Source organism: Diceros bicornis, chromosome 28 (genome assembly GCF_020826845.1).
Source record: "Diceros bicornis minor isolate mBicDic1 chromosome 28, mDicBic1.mat.cur, whole genome shotgun sequence".
In the NCBI taxonomy this organism is placed as follows: Eukaryota; Metazoa; Chordata; class Mammalia; order Perissodactyla; family Rhinocerotidae; genus Diceros; species Diceros bicornis.
Genome location: NC_080767.1, coordinates 32,349,589 through 32,368,430, shown reverse-complemented (window position 1 = coordinate 32,368,430; position 18,842 = coordinate 32,349,589). Strand labels below are relative to the sequence as shown.

The window sequence follows — 18,842 nt, the reverse complement described above, 5'->3', positions numbered from 1 at the left end:
TCATATCACATAGTAGATGATGAAAGCATGGCCCTTGTCCTCAAGGGAAAAATAGCACACAGTAGACCCCTTGCTTTGTTTTGCTTTTTCTTTAAATTAGAAGTGCAGTTCATAATCTCAGGTCCTGAACACCCAGGCTGAGTTTCAGAATGCAAGTATTGCAACCAGATTTAACATGGCATCTTTATGGGGCTGAGTAGAATAAGAGTGCATTTGTCCATAACCAGTTACTGTTGCTTTGGAGTATTAAACTTCATTAAAAGAAAAACAGGATATCATATCAGTGGGACTGAATTCCCTGTAATGTAATCATGATATTTTTGAGCCCTTAATATGTGCCAGGCACTGTGCTAAGCACTTTGCATCTATTAACTCATTTAGTCCTCACTACAACTGTTTCTAGTAGGTTCTGTTATTACTTCTATCTTATAGAAAAGGAAGAGTACACCTTTTGTGTGATTTTGTTTAGATAAATGTGGTGGATTAAACAAATGCAGTTATTTCTGTTCCTTCCCCAAACTAAAATGAAATAAAGGAATAAAGCAATAAGCACAAAGAGCAGATGCAGCAGAAATTTAAAAAATAGGAAGAAAATACTGCTGTCAACATTATGCCAATATAAAACTAGGGTGAAATGGACAGAAAAATATAATTTGCCAAAATTGAATCAAGAAGAAATAGAAAAATTGAATGGATCATTTAATTTATAGAAATCGAATCAATATGTAAAAATTTTTTTACAAAACACTCAGCCCAGATGGTTTTACAGGTATGTTTTATCAAACATCTCAAGGAATAGATAATTTCAATCTTAGACAGACACCTTAAGTGTCTAGAAAAAAAGAGAGAATACACTCCACCTTTTCTTGTGACACTTGTATAATCTTGACATTCAACCACACAAGGAGACACTACAAGAAAAAAAATTCATCAGCCAATCACACTCATTAACATGGCTGTAAAAGTAATAAACAAAATAGTAGCAAATGTATAAAAGATGTAATTCGTAATAACTAAGTTGGGTTTATTCCAGAAATGTAAGGTTGATAATCCTAGAAAACCTATTAATATAATAATTACTAACTTATCACATTAACATATTAAAGGAAAACTCATGTGGTCACCAATAGACAGAGAAAAAGCATGACCATGTTCATTAATAGGAAGACCCAATATATTGAAGATGTCGTTTCACTTCAAAATGACCTATAGATTGCATACAATTCCATTCAAAATCCTAATAGGATTTTGCATGGTACTTGGCAAACTGATTATAAAATTAATACAGAAAAGCCAAAGGAAGAGCCAAGACATACTTGAAGAAAAAGAATGGGTTGTGGAAGCTTGCTTTACCAGATATCAAAACTTTTTATAGAGCTATAGTAATTAAGACACGAATAATGGCAGAGGGATACACAAATAGACCGATGGAACAGAATAGAGATTGCAGAAACAGACCATGTGTACGAGCTCTTTGTATACAACAGAGGTGGCATTGTACAATCTGGGGGAACAGATGAACTTTTCAGTAATTGCTTATCCACATGAGGAAGAAAAGGAAGACAATTTCTGTCTTAACACCACATGCAAAACAATGCCAAATGGATCAAGGATTTAAATGTGAAAGGCAAAATTTTAAAACTTTTAGAAGACAAAATAGAATAATCTTTATGATCTTGGAGTAGAGACAGACTTAATTAAATAATCCAAAATATACATTGTATAAAGGAAATGATTAAAATTGTGAACTTTTGTTCATTAAGAGATGCCATTCAGAGAATGAAAAGACAAGTCACAAGCTGGGGTGGGTTATTTGCCATATAAAAAATTGACAGAGGGTTAATATCTGAAATATATAAAGAAGTACTGTAGTTAAAAAGCAAAAGACAAACCTATCAATAGAAACATTGGCAAAAAGCGCAAAAAGGCTTTTCACAGAAGAAACACAAATGGCTAATAAATATATGGAAAGATGCTCAACCACGTTAGTAATCATAGAAAAGCAAACTAAAACTATAGCGATTAAAGCACTAGGTTTGCAAAAATCAGATGTCTGATAAAGCCAAGTGTTATTGGAGATGTACTGGAGAATTTCACATACTACACTTGGAAAAGTATGTGGCACAAAACTGTTTACATATGCCCAACACTTAGCAATTCCATTCCTGGGTGGAATTGTGTGTGTGTGTGTGTGTGTGTGTGTGTGTGTGTGTGCGTGCTACCTACATACACTTCTTGGTCATGTATAATGGGATACATGTTCAAAGCAGCATTGTTTTTTTTGTTTTTGTTTTTTAAACCTGGAAAGAGCCCACATGACAATCAACAGAGAACTGATACATTGTGATGTAGTCATACAATGGAACACTGTATCAGTGAAAATGAACTACTCTAACCACATGGTTGGGTCTCTAATATAGAATTCTGAGTAAAAGAAGGAAGCTGCAGAAGAATATACAGTATGATTTCATTCATATAAAGTTCAAGTAAGAAAAACTAAATGGTTTTTCTTGGGGATACATATAGGCTATAAGGGGAAAAACAGAAATGATTAACACAAATTTAGGTAGTAGTTTCCCTAAACGGAGTGAAGAGTGTAGTTGGGAAGAGGCATACAGGGAACATCAAAAGTATTGTTTTCTGTCTTGAGCTAGGTTAGGGATCAGCCAACTTTTCTGTAAAGAGTCAATAGTAAATATGGCTTTGTAGGCCATGGTCTTTGTTGCAGCTACTGGACGCTGACCTTGTAGTTTACAATCAATAAACTAGTGGGTATGGTTGTGTTCCAACACAGCTTTATTTACAAAAGTGAGAGGCAGGCCAGACTTGGCCCTCAGGCTGTAGTTTGCCAACCACTGAGTTAGGTGCTGGGTTTTGGAGTCTTAAGTTTTTTTTCCTTTAAAAGTTGCTTATATGGGGCCAGCCCAGTGGCGTAGTGTTTGAGTTTGGTGTGCTCTGCTTCGGCAGCCCAGGTTTGTGGGTTTGGATCCTGGGAGCAGACCTACACCACTCATTGGGCCACGCTGTGGCGGTGACCCACATATGGGATGGAAGAAGATGGGCACAGATGTTGGCTCGGGGCCAATCTTCCTCAAGCATAAAGAGGAAGATTGGCAATAGGTCTTAGCTCAGGCCCAATCTTCCTCATCAAAAAAAAAAAGTTGCTTATATGCATACTTTTATATGTTTGTATATATATATTTCAAAATTTTTTAAAAGTTTAAAAAGAAGATACCAAGCCCCTTTATCATGAAATTTTACAATACAGGGGTAGAGACAAAGTAGGTTCTTGTACAGAGGTTAAGAATCAAAATTGCATGAGATTTTGCGGTGGTAGTTGTAGAAACCAGAGGACAGTGAAGCCATGTCCTGAACTTCTCAGGGAAAATTATTTCTAACCTGAAATACTGTACTTATGTAATGGAAGCCCTCAGAAGAGAGTGGCACGAGCCCCTACCACACCGATCAGCCTCCTGAGGTCTCTGCTCCTCCAAGCTGCCTTCTCCATTGTGCATGAACTGTCTGGCCTCTCTAAGGTCAACCTCTCTGCTTGTGCACCTGCCTTCATTCAACAGATATTTTTCATGGCACTGTTGTAGATCCTGGGGATACCACAGTGAGCAAATAGGCAAAAATCCCTGTCCTCATGCAGCTTGCTTCCTAGTAGGATAGACCTTTAGTAAAGAAGGCAAGTCAAATATATAGTACAGTAGCTGATGAGAAGTAGTAGGGAGTAAAATATGGAGAGCGGATGGGGAATGGTGAGGTGGCAGGGACTACAGTTTTAAACAGATGGCCAAGGATTGCCTTATTGAGAAGGTGACACTTCAGTTTCCTTCTTACTACCTTAAGGAAATTCCTCCAGCAGTGAGCTCCTCTCTCCTCCACCTTTATTTTTTCTTCTCTACTGGTGCCTTCTTATGAGCTTGCGAACATGGTATAGCATCTCCCAAACTTAAAAACAAGACAAAACTTCCTTGACCCGCATCCCCTGTATCCCATTTCTATTCTCCCTTTTCGAAGAGAATTCCTCCGGAGAGTTATTTCTATTTACTGTCTACCTCCTCTCCTCTCATTCTCTCCTCAGTCTTCTGTTAGGATTTAGCTCCCGGCTCTCCACTTAAACAGCTTTTGTTCGGGTCACCAATGACCTCATGTCAAGTAAAATTAAAATGAGTGAATACTTGCAAAGCTCTTTGAACAGTCTGGCATATAGCATATGTATATGTCTATAATAAATTAATAACATACTGGGAAGTCAAATATTAATATTTAAAATTTAAAATGAAGAAATAGTTATTTAGAAATAGGGAGATAAATATTGTGTTGAATGTGATTACTATGAATTAAAAGTAAGGAGTATGATGAGACGGAGTGCTGTTTTTCAGTATAAGCCTCTAGTACTTTCTGTTTTGTTTTTAAGGCTATAAACATATACTACTTTGACTTCAAAAAACATTTTTTAAGCAAATAGTTGATTCTTAACTGAGGTCTGAATTTTACTGATTGATGGTGGAAACCTCTCTACAGACAGGGGGTCTCCTTATATCTCACATGCCATCAGCAGTATCTAGATCAGTTATGTGCAGTATCCTGGGGATAAAGTGGTTGAGCAGACATCAGTTTTATTCAAGCCTTTGGACCTCTCCAATTTCATAATTAAAAAGTTTTCTAATTGTTTCCTTTTATTTCCTCAATAGTGGCTTTTTATTATCTTTTCGATGAGAGGGGGAATGCAAAGGCTATTTTAGCCTGAGGTTTCTGATGACCCTCTCTTGACAAGTCCAAATGTGACCTGTCATACCTTGGCAAACCACATTTTTCTCAATTTGGTTTGATAAGATGTAGGCTTACTGCTCCTCAGACCTATAAAGCATCTGAAAGATAAAAGCTGTCAAACACTCCAGAGCACCATCTTCTATAAAAATGACTGCGTGTCAATAGAGGAAAACGCAGCAATATTTAGTTCAGAGTCAGGAAATATTCATTTCAGGTTTTCTCGGTCAATAATATTGTGATATTCTGTATAAGAAAAATGTAGGTTTTTGTTCTCTTTGCTCAGTTAATGTATATTGATTGTTTTCCTTTATAAATGATAAATATGGAAGGCTTAACTAAATCTTGTTTTCTAATGTAAATACTTCAGTGTGAATTCTTCTAGCACAAAGGCCCCATTTTTCTTGCAGATTTTCATATCTGAGTTTAATTCATATTGCTTTTGGGTAACTCTTATGGATAGCAGGTAGGTCTAAAATAAGACCTTTGTAGAAATGTTATCATGTCATTCTAAGAGCAGTCCTAGAAGATCGATTTATCCTCATTTTACAGAAAGGCCCATCTACTCAAAGAGATGGAGTAACATGCCCAAGGTCTCCTCCTAGATGGAAGGGATGGATATGCAAATAGGTCACTATGATGCAGTGTCACGAAGGGAGGCTTCGGCTTCAGAAAAGGGAGAAACATCCAGGACTTACACCTACAAATGAATCTTAGCCCATTCAAAGTGCTTGCCTTGGGGGCCAGGTGATTTTTATTGGGAGCCACTTCTCAAACTATTGTCAGAGCCCTTGTGTGGGAATTGTCACAAGAGCCAGAGGAACATTGTTAAGGATAGCCATCCCACTGAAGGAGTTTGAGAATTCTCATAAAGAATCACAAAGTTAGTTTGAGCCAAATCTGGTAGATAGGTGGCTGGTGGAGCTGGGTAATACTGGTTTGGGTAAAAAATAAATCCTGACTATATACTAATTAGAGGAGCTTCTTGTGTAGCTTGTAAATAGCTCAAAGACTACAAAGAGGCTTATTGACAGCATCCATGGACTAAGCGTGTAGAACACCCTTATTTAGATTTATACTATATATTTTATATGGTAGATCCCCAATTCTCCCCCACACCCTTTTAAAATTTTTTAAGTTAATCTTTTTGAGACATCTGCTATGTGCCAGACACTGTTCTAATCATATATTCTTTTTTCATTAGTTCTTGCAGCAACTCTAGGAGCTAGTTGGTTTTATTCTCCTTTTGCAGATGAGAGTATTGGCACTTGGAAAGTTGAAATGCTTTGTCTAAGATGACCAGCAAAGATGGGATTAAAGCCCACTTCTCTTGGCTCTAAGCCAACCTCATACTGCCTCCTTAGTAACTCTCCATTTGTCGTGAGTTCCCTTGGCACTTGTACCCAGAGAAATATTCTTGGTATCATTCCGTTGACCATGGATCTGAAATCACAGAAAGAACTTCAGCCTGGCCATTGCCTTTGAGTGCACATCAGAGCTTTTTACTTCAGATTTAGTGAGCACTTTCTCTGTGGCTGGCACCAGGGAAACAGAAGGCCGATATGTGAATTTCTAGCTGGCACACTCACACGATTAGCCAAAGCCCCATTTCCATTAACACTGTTCAGATTCAGCCCACTCTGTCCATGTGTTGTTGGACTTGGCTGTCTCCCAGCCCCACCTGCACTGATCTCCTGCTCTGAGCACAGCCTTGGTCGGTGCTTGGGGTCTATCTTCGGTAACTCGCTGTGGCTTCGGGTTTTGTGTACTGCAGTTCCTTCTAGCCACTGTGCATCTTGGCCCTAATTGTCTTCTCTATAATTTAGGGGTACTGCAAGAAGTTTTGAAAACTAAGAATATCCGGTTAAATGATGACAAAGGCAGGGGCCGGCCCGGTGGCGCAAGCAGTTAAGTGCGCGCGCTCCGCTGTGGCAGCCCGGGGTTCACCAGTTCGGATCCCGGGTGCGCACCGACGCACTGCTTGTCAAGCCATGCTGTGGCGGCCTCCCGTATAAAACGGAGGAAGATGGGCATGGATATTAGCCCAGGGCCAGTCTTCCTCAACAACAAAAAAAAAAAAAAATAGGAAGATTGGCAGATGTTAGCTCAGGGCTGATCCTCCTCACAAAAAAAAAAAATGATGACAAAGGCAAATTTACTTTCCAAAGGAACTTATATTTGTTTTATTCAGCAGATGCTTTTTAAAACAAGTTCTTATGAAGATAGCACAGTTTAGTGGCAAGACTATTACCTAATTAATTGAGCCTCCCCACCTAATTATTTGTGTGATACCCATAATTATAAAAAGAATTATTACTTTTCTGCATTACTTCATTTAGAGAAGGAAAAAAATACTAAACTAATATCTTCTCCCTGTCAGTTTCTTCCTAAATAAGTAGACAAAAATTAGTCCCAGAGAATGTGGGCCTTGGGGAGGACCTGTGAGTGGTGAGTGATGCTTCTGTCTGTGCACCAGCACCCTCAGGTCTGGCTCTTAGTAGATGCTTCAGTGTTGGAGTAAAGGGATGGATACCTTCCCAGCCTTGCCCCAATCGTGTCCCACCCACTCCCACTAACAGCATCCATTGTCTTAGCACCACCTGGTCTCATGATCTAAGAAGGGCCAGTTTGTGGACTACGGAATTTTTCAGAAGCCTTTCCTGAGGAACTCCACCTGATCATGACTATGCCAGCCTGTGTGATGGATTGGGTACCTGAATGATGTGTGTAAAGCTTTCCTAGCTGTTCACAGGACTAGAAATAACTAATCCTGTTTGCTTATCTGCAGCCCTTGAAGCAGAGATGAGAGTGGCAGTTTAAGAAGGTTTAAAATACTGGACCAGAGCCAGGGCCTCTTTGCCTACACACTCCGCTCTGCATATTCCAGCAGTGGGAACAAACTACATTATTTTGTTTCAAACTGTGCTCAAGGGGAGCCAAGACCTCATAACTGGAAACTTACCAAACAGAGAATTCTAAGACTAAATTTAGTGTTCTATTTAAAAAAATAAAATATATCAAACATTTTGTTTGTTCATCTTTTATATGTTAAAAAAGGGAGATTAACCTAGTTCACACTAACAACCTCAGAAGAATATTCAAAGAAGTGAGAAGAAAACTAAACCTTTTGGTGAAGAGGGAAATCCTTAACAAAATATAATGAAGTGCCATGAAATGCAGACTCTGCAACCAAACTTTCAAATAGCGTAGCCTCTCTAATCTTCATCACATAAAATTTTGTTATGGCTCAGAGAATATTAAAAACTGTTAGAAATAAATAAAAGGACCTTCCACTGGCAGGAAGTAGGAGAAAAGATTGGTATGTTTTATTTATGTGGTTTTTAAATGTAAATACAATTAACTGCTTTTTGAACTATGTTCTTCATTTTGTGAGTTGGTTTTCTCTTGTTCATGTTAAACTATAACTAGAATGAAGAACTTTGAGATATTGTAGAGGCTATGTAATATATAGAGTATCAACAGCTTCATTTGTGATACTTTAAAAATTTCTTTGACTTCAGCCAGCCATGGTCTCCCTACTAGTTGTTACCTTTCTCTCCTGCCTCTTCTCCCATTGCTTCAGCAAGCATTGAGTACCTGTTTGGGACTAGACACAGGATTCAGATTGCTAGTGATTCCCAAGTGCTGATTCATGGGTTACTTGTGTTGGAATCACCCAGAGAACTTGTTAAAAATTCAGATTCTTGGGTACCACCTCCAGATATTCTGGTTCAAAAGGTCTAGCATGGAACCATAGAATGTCTGTTTTTTAAGGTTCCCCAAATGATTGATACACATCCAGATTTGGAAATAGACAGTGAATAGATAAAAACAGTATTTTTTCTTTGATTATTGTTATTTTGCATCATTAAACTCATTTTCATTTTGAGACTACGTAATAGAGGCTAATTAAGTTTGTTTAGAAGACATGAACACAGACTAGCACTATAAAATTGTTTGTTTCCATGTTTCTCTTTAGGAGAGCTTTGATTTTGGCGCTGGCTAGTCTAGAACAGGACAGAGCTAAGTGTAATCTGTTTAAGCTCTCAGTAATATTGGATGCTGATGCAGTCCACCAGTGTAATTTTGGGTGCATGTGTATAAATAGGTCTAGAAGTCATGCTTCTTTTTAGCCATTGAGAACATGGCAGAGAATCTTGTTTATTATTTTAGTGGTATGGTCAATTTGTGAAATAAATTGTATGTTCCTTAAATTATAGGACTGATAGCTTATTTCTTGTATAACTCTTATGAATAATATCTCTACCAAACAAACTCTAATGGGGGATATTCAAGTCACTGACATCTTAATATACTTGAAAAGCTTTAAAAGACACCCATGTTGACAGACATCTATGTGGATTTCGTTAAAGAAATTTGAGCATCTATTATGTGCTAAATTGGTGAGAACAAGCAAGGACTCATAATTTCCTCTGGTTTCTGCGGTCACTTTGGTGAGCCTAGGTAGTGTGATATGAGATTAGGCGATGCAGTCAGGTTGGTACAGATCTTATGAAAATTCACATTTTTTCTCTTCTGCTATCTTGATAGCTATAAAGTCTACCAGCTAGATGATTCAGACAGCCGTCCTGGTGGTTTCTTTTCCCAAGAAAAAGAACTCGGCTAGAGGAGAGAGCACCGGAATTCAAGTCAGGATGGTTTTGTTCAATTCCTACTTGTGTACTTAATCCTCTCTGTGCTGTTCCAAGTTGTACGGCTTTGGGCAATTTACTTGACCTTTCTGAATCTCTCTGTCCTCTTTTATAAAAATGGGGGTGATAGTGTTAGTACCCACCTCAGTGTTGTTGAAAGGATTCAATGGTCTTAGATATGAAAGCAGGTAGGCCAGTCCTGGGCACATACTGCTCACTCATTCAGTAAATGTTGACTCTGAATCTCACCTTTGCAGGGTAATAAACCCTAATTTGACTTATGGAAGCAAAGAGGGCGATAGAGATCCTGGAAAAGTTCTGAAGATTTAATTAGTATAACTGGTGATAGTGGATGGTGAATGAGTCCAAGCAACAGAGAATAGTCATGGCAACTTGAATGGGGTTTTCCATATCCATCCACTTCTCATTAGTCGTGTAGTCATTGACTAAATTGTCATTTCTTATTCCAGTCTCTACAGTCATCACTACATAGAGCTTGAGTGGCCTAAGAAGCTGCTTTGTTCACTTGACCCAGTGTTACCGCCTGACCAGCCTCCCAGGGAGGAGGACTAACAGCTTATCATCTTCATCCTTCCAGGCTCTGCTCTGATGCCTCTCTTTCTGGGAAGCAAGCCTGATTCTTGCCCCAGGCGGAATTAATGATTCCTTCTTTATATGCTAACACACTTGAACCTCTATTATAGCACTTCTTTCATAATGCTTTTGTGTTGAAGTTGATTGTTTGCATTTTGATCTTTCTCTCTCTATTTTAAATTGCTTGAGGGCATGGCGGTACACATAGTGGATACTTAGTAATTGTCAGATTAATACAGATCATAGCACAGAGGCCCTTTCCTGTGAGCTAAGAGCGCACGCTCTGGAGCTAGACTCCCTAGACTTCCTATCCTAGTTCTGCCATTAGCTCTGCAACCTTGCACAAAGTCCTTAACGTCTAGGAACCTTAGTTTCCTCCTCTCTAAAATGGAGATAATAATGCTACCTACCTTATACGGTTGTTGTGAAGATTAAGTGAGTTCAATACATGTTGAGCACTTAGAACAGTGCTTGGCAGATAGTAAATGCCAAGTTAAGTGGTCCTGGTGGAGGCTGTATTATAGCTTTAGTCTTTCTGAGTTTACTGTCACTTTCTAAGGTTGGATGTGCTTGACAAAAATCTACAGGGGAAATTCTTTTTTTTTTACCCCCATGCCTTCAAATCTAATAACTCCTACCACCTAAAGGTTCCTTAGTTTCTTCTCTGTGTATTGATACCTGACAGATAGGTACTCATGATCCCATGTTCAGTTATACTTTCTTTCTTTTAAAAAATGTGATTCTTGGGCCGGCCCCGTGGCTTAGAGGTTAAGTGCACGCGTTTCGCTACTGGCGGCCCGAGTTCGGATCCCGGGCGCGCACTGACACACCGCTTGTCTGGCCATGCTGAGGCGGCGTCCCACATACAGCAACTAGAAGGGTGTGCAACTATGACATACAACCATCTACTGGGGTTTTGGGGGGAAAAAAAGGAGGAGGATTGGCAATAGATGTTAGCTCAGAGCCGGTCTTCCTCAGCAAAAAGAGGAGGATTAGCATGGATGTTAGCTCAGGGCTGATCTTCACACACACACACACACACACACACACACACACACACACAAATATATATATATATAAAAAATGTGATTCTTCATTGAAGCAATAGTGTAAATTAGCTAAATATAAATTTATGATCTTAGAAGTATTTTCAAAAAAATATAGATATCCACTTATACTAGACTTGAGGTGGCAAATGGATTTCTTCTTGAGTGCCAGCTTGGATGCGTTGACAATGGTTCATGTTCACAGGGATCCTCAGGCCATGTCCTGACTCCGTGGTCAGTTAGTACTGTCTGTCATAGAATGGAGGAGTGGCAGCACCTTGCTGATCCTGTATTTAAATGAATTGTTATCAATCCCAATGTAACTTTGCCTTTTTCTTTTTCATCTTAAAAAAAAGTCTAAAGTTTCCTCACTCATAGTACTACAAGCTTATTTACACTGTAGTTTGCCATATCATTGTTTCTGCCTCTGCCTTGGTAGCTAAAGCTTTTCTCTGGCAGTTTTGAAGTGTCAAATCTTGGCATGAAAGCTTGTTGCCCTGGTTAATAACTTACTGTAATTACTCTAGCTAGTAGATAGCTTTAAAAAAAAAGAGAGAGAGAAGTGATTGAGTAGGTAGGCAGGTGATTGCCTGAGAAAGCTTCCTCTTGACTGGATGATCTTGCTCTTAGTGGAAGGCACTCAACTCAACTCCATGTTGGTGTGTTGGTTCCCCCCCCCCCTTTCCCTAGAGGATAGTGGAGAAGCAAGAGGTAGGATAAGTTCCACCCAAGTAAAAGAAAAACTACTTGAAGAAATATTGCCCCCTCCAAAAAAAATAAAGAAGCATTACATTTTGACTTCTAAGAAAAGCGGGGCATCCTTTGCTCTTTTCCTCCTTTTCACTTGCATGTCTGGCATCTGTCTAGACTAGCTGACGGTCTTTGATTTCTGATGCTTTCTAAGTTGCCTTTCTGCTAAAGCATCTTTGATAGCTTCTTAAAAGCCAACTCTACCCTCACTAAATATAGTAAACACAATTTGAACATGGTTCAACCATTTATAATTAAAGATTTTTCTTATACTCTTAGAAGGGTGGAGTAGGTTAACTTACAGAGTCCCTGCAGATTTTACTTAAAACTCTGCTAATCTTATAGTGGGTTTTCCATTTGAGAATAGGTAAAAATCAAAAACAAACAAAGTCCACAACACTGTTTGAATCATGGCACCATTTATTTCCTGATGACTACAAAGATGGTTTATAGTTAAATAAAAGAATCTAGTTCTCAAATTGAGAAAGCTAACAACTTCTACAAAACACACATTTTCTACAACTGTTCGACATAGGATGATTATTGGTTGAAATGAGTGGACTTAAAAAGGACTCAGCTTTAAAGTTAGTAGTCTGGTACTCTTTCTGTACTCTTTGTTTTATCCATTTCCTGATGTTTGGGTTGAGAGGAGAAATCCAAATGCTTCTAACCCTGTGATGAAGTAGGTGTCAGTTTGATCTTTTAACATTCTTAACTAGGATGTGAAGAATGACTGTGATCACCTGATTTTTTCTTCTCTTAGCTTTTTATTTATTTATTTTTTTTTTTTATTTTTTGTGAGGAAGATCAGCCCTGAGCTAACATTCGTGCTAATCCTCCTCTTTTTGCTGAGGAAGACCGGCTCTGAGCTAACATCTATTACCAATCCTCCTCGTTTTTTTTACCCCCAAAGCCCCAGTAGGTAGTTGTATGTCATAGCTGCACATCCTTCTAGTTGCTGTATGTGGGACGCCGCCTCAGCATGGCCGGAGAAGCGGTGCGTCGGTGCGTGCCCGGGATCCGAACCCGGGCCGCCAGTAGCGGAGCGCGCGCACTTAACCGCTAAGCCACGGGGCCGGCCCCCTCTCTTAGCTTTTAGAACTTGGATTCGCAATACCTTTTAGAAATTTACAGCTTCTAGTTGTGATCTATTAAGCAATTGCAATTTGTTAAATGTCTGGTAATCTTGCCTACCATTCCTCATAATGTTAAGCTGGAGCCATTCTAACATTACCCAAACATTTTCTTAGCACCTGCTCTGTGTCAAGCATAGTAAGAGATAGGGAGAGGAAATCGAATGTGGTCTCTGTCCTTGAGGAGCTCACGTCTTTAGCCTCATGCGTCTGGTATCCTAAGATCATTTACCTCTGAAATCTTCAGAGTGTTGGGGGCCAAGCACAGAGGAAGGTTATGCCCTCCACAGTCAGGTGATGGAGATGGGGTGGCTGAAAGGTGCTGGTTCCTCGACAGCACATGAATTCCAGGTGGGCCCGTGTGGCTGCAGAGATGAGAAAGCAAGACCAGCTTTGAGACGGATCCTGTATTACTTATGCTTAGTTAGTATAGCTGAAGAAGGTAAGCTGGGGCAGAGGGAGGAGCATTTTTCATGTCGAGGGATGGCAATTCCTCTAGATCATAAGTTGTCAAAGCTAGAAGAGGGCTCAGGGATCATGTAGTCCAGCCTTTTGTTTTCCAAGAGGAGAAATTGAGACCCAGGAGATGCAGTGGTTACTCAGATCAAAAAGAGAGTTAGTGGAAACTCCATGTAAGTATGTGAAAGGGAACATGACAGAAAGCCAGACTGTCAAATAGATGTGCCAAATTGAGATGTAGGTGTGCCTTTCTCTTTGGCTAACAATCATTACTTCATTGTCTGGAATTTCCTGTGGATTAAAGATGCTGTAACACCTTAGTTAAATGTAACTAATCCCCAGGAAATGATCAGATCCGTGTTTGTTTTAAAAATGATTATTTTTTGTTAATTGGTATTTAGCCCTAGATATTTGGTCATCTAAGAGCAAGGCAAATGCATTTCTACATAATTTGGCCCTGCTGATGGGGACAATATCTCATTGAGTTCAGAATCCTCAGCACAGTGTATGGGCACAGGGTAGACACTCAAAACATTTTTTTAGTTAATTTATATATTTTGGAAACACAGAGGCCATTATAGTCTGACAGACCTGGATATGAATCCCAGTTCTGTCACTTACTAGCTGTGTGGCCTCGGGAAGATTATTTCACTTCTGAGACTGTTTTCTTATCTGTGAAATGTGGTGATGAGTATGTATGTATGTAAACACACATGCACACACCCCTATAAAACACTGCTTTGCAAGATCTTAAACCCCCGACATAGTGCCTGGCCTATTCACTGTTGGGATTCTTTCTTTTTTTCGAGGGGGGGGGAGTGTCTCTTACTTTTATTCTATGTTAAATTGCAGAGCTACATTAGGAATCAGCTGAGGCATTGGAATCGAAGATTGTGACAGGCTGGGCATTATATCTGAGAAATACCTTAAACTGAAAAAAAATGTGTCTGTGATTTTTCAAACTCTGTCATTGATCAGTCTCCATGCGTGTCCTATCCCACTGCCTTCTCCCTTTCTCTCCCTTTGCCTCAGAGAAAACTGATGGAGCCGTATAGAAAGTTCCAAGATAGAAGTGACCTTGTGCACCTTTAATTGAGGACAGAATTTGCTAGAAGTGCTTCCAAAATCCCACCAGTGGTTTACTTTACAATCTGTGTCCTGGCTAGACTGGCTGTTGGCTGTATAATTTGTCTAGTTTTGTCTGGAGTCTTAGACTATTCAGCTGCTTCAGGGCAAAATCTTTTGGGGTGTCATTAAATGGGATTGATAATTGGCTTCTGATGAATATTCATTGTGACTAATGACTTTGGGCAAATTTTACACATACTATCTTTCTATTCTCCCACTGAGTGAGATTTTGATAGGATCATTTTCCTCAACTTGCACTTCGATTAAATATTCACAATACCCCTTTGTTGACTACAGTCCAAATTGTGTACTTCATTACTTTTAAATTTTGTATTCTGTAAGGAATGAGCATAGGCCTTTAGGACCTTTATTTTTTTAAATGAGCTTGGTTTTAGAGTTATTTTTAAAATAAATGACTAATGATGATTTACAGGACATAATATGTTATTTCTGATTAAGCATAGATATATCGTAACACTTTTCTTGTAGTCAACTTAACCATTGTTCCTAAGTAACAATGCACATTGTTTGTGCCATTTAGTATTTTGGAAAAGAGCCAAATGATTCTCTTTTGTTTTTGTTTGTTGATCAAATGAGTAAATTTTACTTCAATTGTAGAAATTTTGCCCTTAGAAAATCTTCAGTGAAAATGATGATCACGCACCATGAAAGTTTGATTTTTGTGAGAGATAAGTAATTTTAAAGCCTTGGCATTTAGCTTGGTAGGGTTTTCTGAGGCTAAGGAGATATGAAAAGAACATTGTCTGAAGATAAGATCTCTGCCACTTTATTGCTTGAAATAGAATTTTGACTCAAACCAATTTAAGCTAAAAAGAGGTAGGTAATCAAGTGCTGTCTCAATCAGGAACATTCTATTGAATGAGTTTTTCGAAGGGAATTACAAATGAATTCCTGTGATGATACCTTACATTTGTATGGCACCATATAGATTTTAAAGTGCTTCTATTTATTTATTTGATGTGTTGTAGAGTTATAGAGTAGGCATATTATTGAATGAATGGATGAACGAATCCATTGACTTGATTTTCCAAAAGTGGCATATTTATGTGTCTAAGCTTGCTATTATTATTTTGGAATTTGAGCCATATTCCCCACTCTGTGAGACTAATGAAAATGTTGGTCCAATACTGTTAAAAGCCAAGCCACTAACTCTTTATATTGTGATATTCTTAGTAGGAATTGTCTTTTACTTACTCAAGAAATGTTGCATTATCCAGCACTTATGGAAAACATGGAGAACTTATGGAGAACATGCCACTGAGAACATGGAGAGGAAAAGAGAAACAGGGCCTTTCCTTACTTGACAGTGAGAGGACAAACATACAGAAAGTTATAGTCCCATTAATAGTAGGGGCATATGCCCAGGGGAGCCATGCAAGGTTTTGCAGAAGACAGTAGTGCTTGTGCAGAACCTGAGGGAAGAGGAGTTTGCTATGGACACAAATCTGGGCCAGTTAAGGGGATGAGTGAAAAGAGAGAAGGGAGGAAAAGGAGTACATAACTACTCCTAAATCTGCAAATGATTACTCCAAGGGTAAACTTGGAGAAAGCAGTAGAGATTGTGGCTGGAGATGCTGTTCTACAAGTAGACTGAGAGCTGATAGAGACGTGCCTGTTCCGGGCATGTCCCCAAAGCCTCCAAGTAGGATGTTACATGACCGGACATGCGCTTGAGGAAGGGGACTTTGGCAGCTGGGTAAAGGATGGGCAGAAAGAGCTGGGGCCCGAGGCCGGTGTAACCCTCCAGCATGACTTCAGGGTGGAGTTGGAGCAAAATTGGTTCATTTTCCACTTACTCAGCACCAGCAAAGATTTTTTATCTCTCCTAACCCTGAAGAGATTAGTCGTGTATAATATGACAGACAGCCTCCTTTGTACGGAAACCTACCAAAATGGATTGAGAAAAGATGAATTAAACCTACAAGCCTTGGCAGAGTCGCTGGGAACAGATCCTGAGAGCTTGCTGGATCAGCTCCTGTTCATGGCATGCACCTGATTTAAGGAACAGGGACTGGAGGGAAAAGGAGGAGGGGAAAGTAGTGGCCTGGATTTAATACACAGCTCTCACAACTGTGAGACATCAGCAGAATATCCAATTTAAAGCTGTTCATGTTACACTAACCTCTGGGATTCTCTTAACTGGGCCTTGGCACATCACTCTTTCGCCACGTAAATGTCCTTCTGTCAGCAAAGACCAGTTAACAGCTTCCAAAAGAGGCAAAGTCCTCATGGGAACAGGGTTCCCAGAAACCAAAAAAACATTAAAGAAAAAAGACAGAAAGAAACATGTGTTCTTGGCTTTTGTCACTTCAGAGCCATATCTCCAAAGGTGTTGGTTTTTTCCTTCTTTCACTATACTGAATTTTGTAGCAATTTTATTCCATTCTATCTTTGTTTCCTAAATTTTTATTGAATTAATTGTATCAATACTGGTTGTATAATGTGTCTAGCTTTTAAGAAAAAAAAAAAAGGAATATGAAATAAGAACATTTCAAAGGAATAGGGAGAGGAAGGATTAGCCAGTAAACAGTGCTGGGGCAATTGATTAACTATGTGGAAAAAATAAATTCTCACCTCACTCCTTAAACCTAAATTAATTCCAGATGGATTAAAGAGTTTAAGGCTGAGAAAAAATTTGGAGGACTTTCTTAGTATAAAAGCAGTGGAAACCATCACAAAGGAAAATATTTGCGTGTGTAATTATTTAAACATTCTCTTCACCCAAAAATTCAAAGAAAATTAAATAAAAATAAATTATTTTCAAGAACATTACAAAAGATTAGTATCCTTTGCATATCCAGCATTTGCCTGTAAATCAAGAAAAAAATACTCATTAGAAAAAGTGGACTAAGAATATGAATAGACTATTTACCTAAGAAATATAGTCAAGAAACATATGACAAGATTTCAGCCTCAGTCATGATCAGCGAAATAAAAATAAAATGAAAATAGATACAGTCTTAAAGCTACTAACTTGACTAGAATTCTTAGTGCTGGTGAAGTGCAGGGAGCCAGGCATCCCTGTATATGACTGGGGGTGTGTGAAGAGCCTCCATCCATCATCTGTTTATTATATTAACACATTTATTATATTGTTTATTAAGTGCCATAAAATATTTATAAGCTTTGTCTCTGAATTCTACATCTAGGAACAATATATGAAAATTATTGACCTGATCTGATTATATAACTTAATGGTAGAGGAGTGGTCAATTATGGGTAATTCATTGAGTGTCATTAAAAGATATGTTTTCTAAGAATATTTAAAGACAGGGGAAAATGCCAGCAAGTAATGTTAACTTAAGAGAAAGAGCAAATGAACACTATATTTATAGTAATCCCAATTTTATTAGAAAAAGAAATATAAGTGCATATGTATGTAATACTCCAAAATGTTAAATTATCCCTTTCTCCATTTTCTAAATTTTCTACTGTCATTGTGCATTGGCTTCATAATCAGGAAAAAAAAAATAGGTTTTTCAGAAAAGCAAGCTCTTGTTAATTTTGAATTAGGGTAATTGAGTTAACTTATAATTTTGAATATGTTGCTAAATATGTATTTAATTTTATTGCTGAACTCAAGTTATAGTGTCTCCTCACTTTTAGCTCTGAATCTCAGATTTGCTTCTGTTGCAGTTGACTGCCTGCATCCACGGGTCTGCTGCGATGCTCTACCCCATGTTCTGGCAGCACGTGTACATCCCCGTCCTGCCTCCGCATCTGCTGGACTACTGCTGGTAAGGCCGCTGCTTACCCTGTCTTCTGCTTTTCCTTCTCCAGAAACTGACCAAGAGTGTTAGATCTGTAACTTGTAATGCAATTGGTGACTCTAAATTAAAAATACTAACTTCAGAATGATAGGAATTTTAGACTACCTGGTTGCATGGCCCTTTTGTTTCCAAAAAGCTTTGATGTGTGTCATGGCATTCTTAAGAGTTCAAGTGAGTAGATAGTACTTTTTCCATTTCTCAGTTTGGGGAAACAAAGCACCAAATAATTGTGTGATTTTTTTTCCTAAGACAAATTAGAAACTGGTGATGAGAACAACTGAGATCCCCAAGGTCTTCAAGTTTCAGCCATGCCCCGGCACATTCTGTAAGACATCCTCTCAGCTGTGGTTTGGGAGCAGAAGCTAGACTTCAAAACCTTCTGAAGTCTTTGGATGGGAATCTCACTGTTCAGTGAAATGTGTTTTAGTGGGAGGAAGGAAGGCAAAAAGGTGGGCAGGCTGGCAGGTTGGCTTTAGAGTCAGCTCTGCCACCTTGGGCAGGTCACTTGGCTTA

General features: G+C 38.8%; 1 protein-coding gene across 4 annotated transcripts in view; it reads left to right on the top strand.

Annotated features, from left to right (window-relative positions):
* The window catches only part of DENND1A (DENN domain containing 1A), a 502,861-nt gene that overhangs the window by 246,032 nt on the left and 237,987 nt on the right, over positions 1–18,842 (top strand). For all 4 annotated transcript variants that reach the window (XM_058524001.1, XM_058524002.1, XM_058524003.1 and 1 more), the window contains one exon: positions 18,196–18,296. In XM_058524001.1, the coding sequence (XP_058379984.1) occupies positions 18,196–18,296 (101 nt within the window). The remainder of the gene's footprint in view (positions 1–18,195; positions 18,297–18,842) is intronic.